General features: G+C 39.1%; 1 protein-coding gene across 1 annotated transcript in view; it reads right to left on the reverse strand.

Moving 5' to 3' along the window:
- LOC135244078 (deleted in malignant brain tumors 1 protein) overlaps window positions 1–9,994 on the reverse strand; it is a 70,411-nt gene extending 60,417 nt beyond the window's left edge. Inside the window, exons 1-5 of the mRNA XM_064316276.1 lie at window positions 9,961–9,994; window positions 9,044–9,187; window positions 7,341–7,370; window positions 6,891–7,205; window positions 5,218–5,529 (exon numbers count right to left, since the gene is read on the reverse strand). Of these exons, the coding sequence (XP_064172346.1) occupies window positions 5,218–5,529; window positions 6,891–7,205; window positions 7,341–7,370; window positions 9,044–9,187; window positions 9,961–9,994 (835 nt within the window). The remainder of the gene's footprint in view (window positions 1–5,217; window positions 5,530–6,890; window positions 7,206–7,340; window positions 7,371–9,043; window positions 9,188–9,960) is intronic.
- Between the last annotated feature and the right edge of the window lie 3,845 nt (window positions 9,995–13,839).

Raw genomic sequence — 13,839 nt, forward strand, 5'->3', positions numbered from 1 at the left:
GATTGCCAACAGGTGCAACTAGTTAAAGGGGATTTGCACGCGTATAATTCAATCAAAAAAAAGAAGAAAACTAAATGGCCGTAATAACTAAAGAAAAGGCGCAGAAAAAAACCAATGGCCGTAATAACTGAAGAAACGGCACAAAAATGAAGACAAGAAATGGTGGTATCAGCTAAAACCATGACAAGACAGTTTTCTCATTTTTAGTCTCATTTTTAGTTTAATTTCAGTACATGAAAATGTTTTTTTTTTTTCACAGTTAACTTTTTGTTTTAGTTTCAGTTCACGATAACCAGTAGTGAGGATTCAGTGAAATTTGCCTGGGCCGACTTCATGGAATGGGGTCCGACAACACACTGACAGTGCCTAATATCAGGATCTACAAATATCAGTTTACATGTGCAGAGCAGGCTGAGTAGAAGTACTGAAAACTGCAGCTTGATGCTGTAATTCTTCTGTGCCATATGAGATATTTATTTTGCTGAAAATAGCAAAATCCTCATTTTGTGCAGTGTTTAAGGATTCTGCTAACTTTAGATCATTATTGAAGCCCAATGATAAATTACATGTAAATTAAACATAAATGTACTTGAGTGTTAAAGCGGCTAATGGCTGTTGTGCATACGGTATTTCCCAGAAGTAAAGTTCTCACACATTGTCGGAAAGGAACTCAGACTCACCAAATGCCATGAGAACAATTCCCAGCATCCTGGCCTTTACGGTATCTCCCAAAGGAACGTCACAATATAAACTGAATCAATGCACAAAGGAGCACAAAAAATGAAGCATAAGAGAGCACTGTCTTTTAAAAGAAAAAGAAGAGTAGGGGGGGAGTTGCATATGCTTGTTCTCTTGATGTATTTTTAGGTAATAGTTTTATTTCCGCAACTGCCTTTGAGTGAGGGAGGTCGGGGAGTGAGTGACAGATCACAATGTAAAGGAAGAGGAAACCACACTCCCCATGAGAACCCAACTCATGAGAGGTTTTAGGGGCATATGTTTTAGCTACAGTAAATACATTTATATTAACTAAAGAGAGAGAAATGTAAATGTATGCAAGAAGGCTAAAATGATTTCTTTTGTATATACAAATGCCTCATCTTTTAAAAAAAAAAATTTCTGGCAGTGTAACTCACCGTTTGTTGGGTAATTCATTACTTAGATGATGGATTTCTCATTACTGATGATGCCCTTGTAGATTACATTGATTGTTGGTAAGGTGTCACCTTTAAGTAGAATTATGAGGATACAAAATATTACATGAGTATTTATCAGATTCTAATTTTTCAGACTGGCTGTTCATTTTCATTTATGTAAGCAACCCATTATGAAATGAACCTGTGGCTTGGTGCGAGACGTAAAACTAACTTTGCCGATGTACCTCCAGATGGGCAGGAGATGCTCATCAGTACCATTCCTGTCTTTGATCCATTCCCATTTGAGTGGCGCACATGAGTCATATGCAAGTCGCATGGCTACATGCAGTATCCGATTTATTTCACATGCACAAACTGGAACTGTTCACACTGTTCCATAACCATCCAAACCGTGTCACATATGAGGGAAAATATCAGAATTGCAGTCTGAATGTAGCCTGTGACTGTTGTAAAAATCTGAGGATATTCTGTAGCCTTTGGACTCAACGTGTTGCTGTAAGGGAGGGTAGTTCTGTTGTAGGGCAGTTCACAGAAGTCTGCCTCGTATCAGACCCTCAAAGTAAAACAGACCGTTTATTGTGCTGACAGGGAGTCAGAAATTGTGATGAAGAGACGATGCTCATTTGCAAAACAGCCGATTGGATCAGCATTGTGAACTTTAGGTTCTCCATAATACAATGTGACCATGTTTTGTATTATTGGAAAACTGATGTCATTGCGAACAAGTTGGTGTCTTTCGTGGTGGGCTGCTGACTAAAGAGCTTGATGCCTATGGGTCAGCACCCAGCTAGATGCAGAGGTTAACCCAGTGTGAAATGCTTACAGAGGTGGTGCAAGCAGGATCATTGATCTATACTGTTGCCATTATTGTGTCTTTATTTGATGACTTTGTCTTTTGCATTAATCATTTTGTATATAAGGGGAAACGTTAAACCACACAAAGCACACATGCAAGATGGCTACTCTACGACTCAGTCCCCCCTTTAACAGAGCAGAAAGCCCCACAAGAAAAATAATAATTCTAAACACCATTAAAACAGACACTGCTGCTCTTGTGGCGCGCTCACTGCCTTAATGTTAGTTAAGGAGCAAGATAAGTCATTTGACATTAGTTATGCAGTAGGATATCATTTAAAATAACATTATTAAAAACAACAGTTAACAGTATCAAAACCTTATTACATTAAATTATTAAAAAACTGTACATTTAAAAATTTAGTATACTTTTTTAAGTCTTTAAATAAATTGCCATCAAAATATAAGTTACACCTTTGCCCTTATAAATAAGCTTTTCATCACTTAGATGCTCTTTAAGAAACAGCTTTTCATGCTTTCCTTTAATAATGAATACATGCAATCCAACGTGCATCACCTTTGTCTTTATCCAGTCACAAAATGCATTTCACAACCTGCTCTTAATATTACATTCAACAAGGAAGTCTTTTCGTCAGGTCTGCCTCAAGAACAGTAATCTGAAGTTTTTTCCCCTTAGAATTTGCCAAAACCGATAATTTCACAGCTGTTCTTTAAAAAATTTCTTCCAGGGTAGCATGTCCCTGGACCCCCCCTGCAGGGTTGCAATTCTGGAGATTTATGTATTTCAACACCCCCCAATATTCAAACTAAATTCACGCCCTTGGTCTGCCAAGTTTTGGTCATATATCTAAGAGTTTTGATATATATTTTCATCCTCAGAGTATTCGTTTTCAGTAGGCTCCCTGTAATTCACATAGTCAGCTTCACTTCCAGAGTCTTCATCCCCTATCCCATCTTCATAATCATTTCCGGTGAGTGTTTCTACATTCTCGTAGTCTTGCTCATCCTCTTCCTCACTGGCCTTTCCTTTGGGAAAGTAGGGATTCATTGGACCTGAAGCAAAATGTGCGTTAGACTCTGTATAATGTAGACCAGTTAGTTACTCATACTCAATGCAATCAATGAGATGGGCTGGAATCACAGATCACACACAAATTTGATTCCTTATTGCTACTTTCAAGGTGCAAAGTGATACAATCTATGTTCAAGTAAGCATTACAAGATGTTATGATAATGGGAATGTGATTGAACAGTTACATAAACTATTTTATAATAAGTTATTTGTATGAAAAGAGCTTTCATTTCTACATGGTGAAACAAAAATGTTTAAATGATACCCTTTAATAAAAAGCTGAGAATCTTTAAGCATATGCAAATTTGATCACAAATATAAAATTGGGGACTACAGAGCCAAATGTAGGTTAGATGTACGCGTTGCTCTGTAATGAGGTACTGACGTGCATTGCTCGCCGTCTTCGCAACTTGGGTGCGTCCTGAGCTGTGTCTTCTCTTCCAGAACAGCAGGAAGAGGACGAGTGGCACCAGTACCAGCAGCAGTCCTCCTGACGCTCCTAACACGATTGGCAGGATCAGGGAAGCTGAGGAAGAGGAGAACCCATGTGAATCACGGGGTTGTTCTTGAGGATCGTATCCCGTTAGAATTCCCATAGGACGGCACTCATTTGTACCACGTCTATGTTTTAGCATTTAGCGTTCATTTCAGGTGTTTTATTATCAAAACCCAGAAGGGCACTGCAAAGAACATCCCCAGTGTTAAACAGCAAATCGATCAAAAAATCTATTCCAACAGAGTATACTAAAGATACTAATAGTGCACATATTGTCCCAGTTGGACAATACAGATCAAGTAATTTTTTGTAATTGCACAGATAGGCTCTCGCTCAATTATGTTCATTTAAATATACAGGAAGATGACACATTGCCACTGTTGGCTCCTTACCTGTGACGGTGAGAGGCAGCAGCGGGCTGGCAGGAGAGCTGAATTTGCGTCCAGACACTGTGGTCTCATAAACACAGCTGTAGTTCCCCAGGTGGGAAAGCTCTGCAGCAGAAAATATGAAGGAGGCAGAATGGCTGACAGCAGCCTGAGCCTCAGTCACACTGGACCCTGTGAAAATGAGGTTGAAGGAGCCTCCTGGGTACTGTGGCACAGTGGAGCAGGTGATGGTGAAGCTGTGGCCCTCGATCACCTCTGGCCCCTGGGGGCCCCCGGTCACCTCCCCTGTAGGAGAGCTGAGGACGATGGTAGGTTGCTGTAGGACCACTGGAAAAGAATAGGAATTCCGAGAGAAATGCATCAACACGAAAATGTGTGTGCAACCCTACAATTATGATCGCTTCAAGTGATTGTGTTTTCTTTTATTTGTTCTGTCTTCCATTAAGTCTTGTAATCCAATAAACACATAGGTAGAGATATTTCCTTTCCTTCCTGTTTGTGCTGAATTAACACTGGATATTTTACTGAACATGTAAAAGACATCACTCACCGACGCTGATGGCAATGGAGTTACTGTGGGAAGAGTGGACGGTCTGGTTGCCCTGGACTGCGTACAGGCAGGTGTAGCTGCCCTGGTGAGAGGAGTCCACGTTGTTCACGCCCATTTCCACACTGGTCCCTCTGGACTCTGATTTGCGGGCCAGGGGACTCCCAGCGCCCCCTCTGTGTAAGCGAAACTCAACAGGAGCGCAGAGGTCAGCCGGGGCGAAGCAGCGAAAACGAACCTCCTCTCCAGACGAGAGTACTGAATGAGGAGAGCTTAGGGACAGGGTGGGCTGGGACATGCCACCTAGTGTATCAAAAAAAGATTAAATAGCATTTTAAATCCTCAAGTAGCTACTTCACTGGCACAAGCAACTATGCAAAGAATGTTTATACGGCACAGAATCCATATAGTTTCTAACAATTACATTACTGAGAGATAAAGGGCAAATATATTTGGTACCGTATGTGTATATTTACTAAGTTTGCAATACCACCACTGGACCCCTGAAAATCTATTTACATTTCAGGCCTAAAATGATTAAAGCTGCCTCCACATTAACTTGGTATCAAACGAAATGAATAAATACCCAAAAACCTGGAAACTGTTACCCTAAACTTTTACCCTTTTCTTTTATCTGAATGTACATTTCCCACACAGTGTGCAAAATGTTTACTGTTACCACTTCAAAGGTTAGTTTACTAGTGATGTCAGATTGACTGTAGAACATGTGTTTCCCTCACCTGAGCAGACAGCACCTGCATCCTCCCCGTGTTTACAGTTGTGTTCTCCCAATCCTCTGTGTGAGCACTGTGAGAGTGAAGATTCACTGCCTGAACAGCCAACATCGTCCATCCAAATTTCTCCAGTCCCCTGGCCAAAGTGGGCTACACCTGGAGCAGACAGAGCTGTACCACAGCCCAGCTCTCTGCACACCACTCCAGCATCATTCATATCCCAGTGATCATCACACACGGTTCCCCACTGGTTTTTGTGATAGACCTCCACTCTTCCAGAGCACTTGCATCGCCCACCGACCAGTCTGATCGGGAGACCTAATAGCGGAGAAGAAAATATTGATCATGACTCAGTTTGTTTCCTCGGTTTTAATTATCGCATGAAAGATTTGAAGGAAAAGCAATTCAGTCCATTTTAATATGTAATGTTAATTTCCAATACTTTGCATGAAATTAGCATTTCTTCCTTTTTATTTCATTCAAGAACCAGACCCTTGATACACAATGGCTTTTGATATATTCAGTCGAATTAACTCAATTGTAATGCAGTGGCATGCATCTGGTACGTGTCTGTGTGTGTGTTTGTGTGTGATGTGCTCTTTGGCTGATGAGTTCATGTAGTGCTTTAAAAAAAATTGATTCATGTCAACGTATCACAGTCAGTCATGAATTTTGAGTTAATCCAGTTGACTGGAAAAACATGCAGTCTATATGTAAATTTCATATACAGTCCTTTATTTATTCAGATTTATGTAAAAGTAATTAGTGATAGATGTATTTTGAAGCAAACATTCCTTAGGGTACCATTCTCTCTCTTAAATATACTTCACAGATTCTGTTCAGCAAAAGGGTTATCCATACCTCAGTAAGTCTTTTTTTAAATGAAGCTGTCCTTGATTGCTATTCAGAGAAAAACACTCATAGTTCCCATGACATTTCTTTGAGTGCCATCTTGTCAAATTTATCCGATATTTAACAATGGTACTTACCTGACAAATTTGTAAATTGCAAAGGAAATATACTGGCATGGATTCAATCACCATTTATCCTTAACTTTGAGTCTGAATTAAATGCAGGTTAACAATTTCTTCATAAAAACAGTTCAGCAAGTTCAGCAATGACCAAAATCAATTGACCAAACAGTAAAGAAACAAACACTTGCATTCATTTTTAAGCCAAAGTTAAGGATACATTTTGATTGAATACAAACCACAGTCTATATCAGGTAGTAAACCCACAATATATTAAAATATCAAAGGAAGATGCTAAAAATGTATCAACTATTATGGTACAAGGGCAATGTAATAATTAAACTGTACAATCTGGATCAAAAAAGTTCCTAAAAAGATACCACCCCAGTGAATAAACAATGCTTTTCACTGGGGTGGTACTCGAGAGGTAAGCCCTGCCCATGGCTTTAATCATTCATATACCTTTCTTGCTAGTAAAAGGTGCTTATTAGTACCCAAATAAAGCACCATTATACCTTTTAGGGTACACTTGGGAAATTTGTTCCTTAAAAAACAAACATATACCTCTACTGTACCTTTATTCCTGAGAGTTTAAAATATTATTATTGGGAATTAATAAACTTGATGTCAGCACTATGATTTGGTCTGAATTTAGTGATATCATCCTCCAAACGAGTATTCCAGTCTAAGACATAGTAAGTCCCTTACCTGAGCAGACAGCACCTGCATCCTCCCCGTGACTACAGTCGTGTTTTCCCAACCCTCTGTGTGAGCACTGTGAGAGTGAAGATTCACTGCCTGAACAGCCAACATCGTCCATCCAAATTTCTCCAGTCCCCTGGCCAAACTGGGCTCCACCTGGAGCAGACAGAGCTGTACCACAGCCCAGCTCTCTGCACACCACTGCAGCATCATTCATATCCCAGTGATCATCACACACGGTTCCCCACTGTTGTCCGTGATAGACCTCCACTCTTCCAGAGCACCTGCCATTCCCACTGACCAGTCTGATCTGAACTCCATCTAAAAGTCACAGAGAGGAACAGAGCAACTGGCTGCCAATAATCAGGAAGATTGGACATCTTCAGGCGAGATCTAATTAATAACAACATGAGGCTGCAACTTTAAATTCTTTATAAGTAAAGAGACTCCACTTACCTGCAGGCAAACTGACATGTAGAAGTTGACCTGTTGGAATGAAACAAGGAAAATTGCAGCAATATATATATATATAGATAATTTTTAATTTTTTTTGTTTTTTTACACGTATTCTGATCCCTTCAATTGAATAATAATGCAACAAGCCTTTTCTTTTCTTATATACTTATATTTTGGTGAGTGTAGGAGCCTAAATGCAGTTTGTTGATAGACAGTAAATTATCTGACTAATTAGCACAGAATAATTTAAGTTTGTATGTAAAACTACAGTAATTTACATGATTGGTTGATTCAGAAGATATTTTGATTCAGTATTTACAGTATTTACATGTTGATGTACTTACACAGTTCCTATTTACAATGATGCAATAAGTTAATTTGATTCATTGTGCTTAAAATGTGTGGATAATTTAAAATGCATAAAAGCTCATTTACAATTACTTTTGTAACATTTGGAGATGGAATATTGTGACCGTTGCATCCATGTAGCTATTTGCATATTTAATTGTTTTTTGGCGCGTCTTGCATGGAAAAAGTTTTTGGGGCAGTAATTTCCGGTTAGTCAAATCCAAGGAGAGAGTGGAGCCACACGGTCTTTTGATCTCTCTCTCTCTCTCTCATTTTGATAATTCTCTCTCGTGAATTTAATTGGAATGGACAATGAAGAATCATTGTTTTGACAGTTTGTTTTATTAAACATTTTGATTTTTTCAGCGTGGTCCTGTGGATTTATCGTTGTGGATTTAAACAAGGGGAATTGAGAGCGTCAATTTAAGGCTTCACTGAATGGAAACCTATAGTGAGAATAAATATTCAATATAATTAGGTATTACTGTTATTGGCCTCCTGTTGTTTTAAAATGTGATTAGAATCTCAACCAATTCATCTCAACCAAGTACAGTTTTTGCCAATTCCACAAAAGCACTGGCCTGGTTTTTATTTGCTCTGGATCTGAACCTTCCTTGTGATAAAAAGATAGACAGTTGATTTGGTCAACCCTTTCTGCTAGGTTAATAGTCTATCTATATCCTTATGTGTTGCAATGGTGTGTTGCTGTGGGATGACTAATTTTCTATTTATCACACATTGGCACTTAAAAGGTTCCTCTTTTCTTGAAATGTGCAAAATGAACTGTTCTCTCGTATGAAAACGAAATTCACACGTAGTGCACTCACAATAGCCATTTTCAGATTCATTATATTTATTGAATGTTAAACCTGATAAACAAAGCAGACAATAACATCATGCACAATACATTTGCAGACTGGTTAAAACAAGAACTTCAAAAACTCAGTACAGAATACGTAAAATGTCATTTAATGTACATCTTAAATAACGAATAAAACTGACATGTGACGGAGTGGGGGTTTTGGGAGACCAACCGCGACCGAACAGGGGTTCTGTAAGCTATTCACCAGAGGTAGAATAATCACAAAGTCGAGACAAAAGGACAGGGGGGAAAAAACGAAAAGAAAAATACTCCTCAGGGAGAGTATCCCAAAGAAAAGCTCTAAACCCACGTACTGGGTAACAAACAAAAGCTTAAGGAGTAGGAGTATAACAAAAACAACGGTCTGAAAAAATTGGAGAACATGAGAACTTCAAGAAGCCCTCACACAGAGGACTGTCAAAAGAATCACTAGCGAGAGTAGTAGAAATCAGCAAGGACAGTAGTGCTAACTTGTAGCCCGCAATCCACTAACCTCTAAGTTCAGTTCCGCAGTAACTCTTCACGTAAAACAAAGGACGCAGAAGAGGAACTGATCTACTACTGAACAAACCTAAACCACTTATCAAACAGACCAAGTTACCAGCTTTCGTGTAACGCAAGTGACACTGAAACAAAGCTTGTCAGCTTGCTAAGGGTTTAAATAGAGAGCCAACAGGTGCAACTAGTTAAAGGGCATTTGCCTGAATCAATGCACAAAGGAGAACAAAAAAAATGAAGCATAAGAGAGCACTGTCTTTTAAAAGAAAAAGAACAGGGGAGAGTTGCATATGCTTGTTCTCGTGATGTATTTTTAGGTAATAGTTTTATTTCCGCAATTGCCTTTGAGTGAGGGAGGTCGGGGAGTGAGTGACAGAGCACAATGTAAAGGAAGAGGAAACCACACTCCCCATTAGAACCCAACTCATGAGAGGTTTTAGGGGCATATGTTTTAGCTACAGTAAATACATTTATGTTAACTAAAGAGAGAGAAATGTAAATGTATGCTAAAAGGCTAAAATGATTTCTTTTGTACATACAAATGCCTCATCTTTAAAAAAAAAAAATTCTGGCAGCATAACTCACCGTTTGTTAAGTAATTCATTACTTAGATGATGGATTTTTCATTACTGATGATGCCCTTGTAGATTACATTGATTGTTGGTAAGGTGTCACCTTTAAGTAGAATTATGAGGATACAAAATATTACGAGTATGCTGTGCTATATCTGCGCATTCACATTATATAATCGACCTACTCAAATGAGAACTGGAGAGTGAATGCTCAATTCTGAATTTGTTTATCAGATTCTAATTTTTCAGACTGACTGTTCATTTTCATTTATGTAAGCAACCCATTATGAAATGAACCTGTGGCTTGGTGAGAGACGTAAAACTAACTTTGCCGATGTACCTCCAGATGGGCAGGAGATGCTCATCAGTACCATTCCTGTCTTTGATCCATTCCCATTTGAGTGGCGCACATGAGTCATATGCAAGTCGCATGGCTACATGCAGTATCCGATTTATTTCACATGCACAAACTGGAACTTTTTTGCTGTTCACACTGTTCCATAACCATCCAAACCGTGTCACATATGAGGGAAAATATCAGAATTGCAGTCTGAATGTAGCCTGTGACTGCTGTAGAAATCTGAGGATATTCTATATTCTTTGGACTCAACGTGTTGCTGTAAGGGAGGGCAGTCCTGTTGTAGGGCAGTTCACAGAAGTCTGCCTCTTATCAGACCCTCAAAGTAAAACAGACCGTTTATTGTGCTGACAGGGAGTCAGAAATTGTGATGAAGAGACGATGCTCATTTGCAAAACAGCCGATTGGATCAGCATTGTGAACTTTAGGTTCTCCATAATACAATGTGACCATGTTTTGTATTATTGGAAAACTGATGTCATGGCGAACAAGTTGGTGTCTTTCGTGGTGGGCTGCTGACTAAAGAGCTTGATGCCTATGGGTCAGCACCCAGCTAGATGCAGAGGTTAACCCAGTATGAAATGCTTACAGAGGTGGTGCAAGCAGGATCATTGATCTATACTGTTTTGCCATGATTGTGTCTTTATTCGATGATTTTGTCTTTTGCATTAATCATTTTGTATATAAGGGGAAACGTGCATTAGGTTAGTGTAGAGATATGCATAAAAAGAGGAAATTATGCAGGCAAATTATGAATAAACCACCACTACACACAAACCAATAAAATCTAAACTAAATCAAAACTGTTCTACAACACTCAAATGTACCTACTCACAGCAAGCTAAGGTGGCTCAAACCACACAAAACACACATGCAAGATGGCTACTCTACGACTCAGTCCCCCCTTTATCACAGCAGAAAGCCCCACAAGAAAAATAAAACAGAAAATGGCCCATTCAATTGATTAGTTAAAAGCACGCTAAAATCTAATAAATCTGGGAAAAACAGTGGTTGCCTCCTCTAGTAATGTCTTTGTTTAAAACTAAAAGAATCATAAGCACATAATATACAAAAGGAAACTTTACAAGAAACATTTTACAAAACATATGCAATGTAAAAGTAATTAGTATTAGACACTGAAGAGGACTTAGGCCGAAACTGTCTATTTTCATGTTCACAAATAAAATCTGAACAAGTATGAAGAAGTCTTAAGTTGCCAAGGGATTCATTTTTTGATCACTTTCGTTATATGAGAGTGCGCACTCACGTTTGTCTTTATAAAAGTAAATAATATACCTTGCTAGACTGGAACACCGTACCCTCCCCCAGTCGGAGACATGCAGGTGACTAGAATCTATATTCATAAAGAACCATGTTAATATTGTATTAAAGGGACTAAAAACCTATTTATAAACATCTCCGTTCTGCTTGAGCATACCTTGTTTCTTGGCTGATATGCCTAGGCAATCACTCCAAGTTTTAGTCCCTCACCAAATATGAAGAATCTAACAACACACTTTTAACAATTATTTAACAAATCTTTCATTTCCATACTATGAGCTAAAAGAAATATTTCATGGTTCTACAGTTTCACTATTAAAATCATGCTGTTAAACATTTTTCAAAAGGGAGCTTACCAAATCAAACACCAGACAAAGGCTGGCCTCAGCTGCTCTCTCAGGTGTGTCTCAGTGCAGGAAGAAAGGCCCAGCTGAGCTTCCTGCCCCTTTTTTTATAAACTCTGCCCCCATGCCTGGGTCTTAGTGCTAGACTATCTGTTACCTTCCCTTCCACACTTACACTGTCCAGGATGCAGTAAGACTACTGGAAAAGATAAGGAATAAATCCTGAAAGAAATGCAGCAACATAAAAACATATATCCACATATATAGGCCTTAACACTTGTAGCTCCTTTTCCTTAACAGAAAAAAAAGTTTCTGTATGGAGAATTAAAGGATTGATTAAAAACCCTTTTATCATATGCACAATTTGAAAGGCTGATGACAAATCCAGAAGTGGAGGTGGCAGACCATATCTCTCTGAGTGACCCTGGGAGGATAAACGCACAACCTTATTGCTCTGTTGTGATGGAACTAGTGGCACACCCTGGCACAGTCTGCATTCAATACTAGACTGTGTGGCCCATCCACGTGCAAGAACAGTACACTAATGAGCTGCTTAGTCGCTTGTCTTGATAAAGCAATGTTTCAGTACGTGGATAGTCCCCATGGTTTCGTATAAAATTCCGACAGGTTTCGTCTGTCTGAAACCACTTGTGAAGCAATGAAGTGCCATTCCGGGAAACACAGTTGCATTTCACTAGAGCTAGCTGTAACTGTGGGGTGGTGCGTGTAGATAATTTTAAAAAATATCATTACATAGCTTTTATTATTGTAAGCTAGGAACAATAGCCTGCACATGTTCACCAGTATCTGCTTAGCTCTGTAATATAAGGCATGACCTGCCTGATGCAAGATGGCACCACTCCTTACACATCTATTTCACCGTAATTTAACAACAGATAACCGTCAATCATGCAGCTTTTCAATCAAAATGCCTGGAGAAATTGTTTGAGAAGGCCGGTGTTACATCGAAATCTGTGACCGCGGATATAACTAAATCACTAAATGTTACACTGTGCATGCAGGCACAAATACATTTTTAGAAACAATTTATAGTTAATTTCATAAAATGTAGCAATAATTAAAATAAAACCGTTGTTTCTAAAACTTTTTTTTAACTTAATTTACTTTCTACTGACAGATACCATGTGTGGGGTGGTTAGTATGATCCACCAATGTTGCTCTTTCTCCATAGGAAGCAATAACAATCAGCGATTACATGCACTGGACAGGGAGCGATGGCAATCCAATGTTTAGGAGTAGTATACGCCGTCTACGTAAACGCTCTTCTTCATGCCGGTTCTCGACAACACACGCATGCAGAAAATGTGCAACAGCGGCCTCTGCGGTCACAGATTTCGGTGTAAAACACCGGAAAAGCTCATTCATTGCATTGACTTCAGCCCACACACCCTCACCTTACTGTATGTGTCCTGATGCATTGGGGGAATCAACACAAAACAAACAACAAAATTTAATAATTGCGTTGCTAATAAATAAATGATCTGAACCGCAAAATATGGCAGTTTGTGGCATCAAAACTGTATCTTATGTCCCCATCCCAGCAGTAAACGTATGGAATAGAGTGTTACGGTTTGTAGTAATAAAACCCGTAAGTACGTTCGTATTTAATGGGTTCCCTTGTCAGATTTCCAATTATTTTTTCCCATAGGGATTTCGTTTTCTGCCGAAAGGTCTGTTTAATGTAAGCCTAAGCTTTTCACGGTTTTCTACGAGGATGGATTTCGGAGCTGTTATGTGTTTAAAAAGTAAGTTGCTGAAACTCCAACGGCTGTCGCGTGCAGGCGGCTAGTATGGAAACTTGACCGGCGGTTACCAGAAATGGGAACGTTGTTGTAGTTTCAATACAGCAACTCGTTAGCAACTTACTTTTTAAAAGCATCTAACGGCTTCACAATGCTCGGTTGAGAAAGTAATGTGTGTAATTTATCTCGTAGAATAAAACTCAAAAGTCTTTAAACTTACGTTAAGCACAGACCTTAGTTTTGGCAAAAAACGAAATCCCAATGGGGAAAAAAGCATTGTAAATCTGCCGAGGTTGGCCTACAAAAAGACGTCATCACTCATACACTCATTTTGTGATTGGTCGAAGACTCACAATGGGTGGGATTATACTTGCAGAAGTGTCTACATTCGAACGGTATTGGTTACTTTTTAGGTACCTCCTTCACTGTGATGCAAATCGTTTCAGTTGGTGGAGGGAAATGTAATTTTCAAA

Source organism: Anguilla rostrata, chromosome 17 (genome assembly GCF_018555375.3).
Source record: "Anguilla rostrata isolate EN2019 chromosome 17, ASM1855537v3, whole genome shotgun sequence".
In the NCBI taxonomy this organism is placed as follows: domain Eukaryota; kingdom Metazoa; phylum Chordata; class Actinopteri; order Anguilliformes; family Anguillidae; genus Anguilla; species Anguilla rostrata.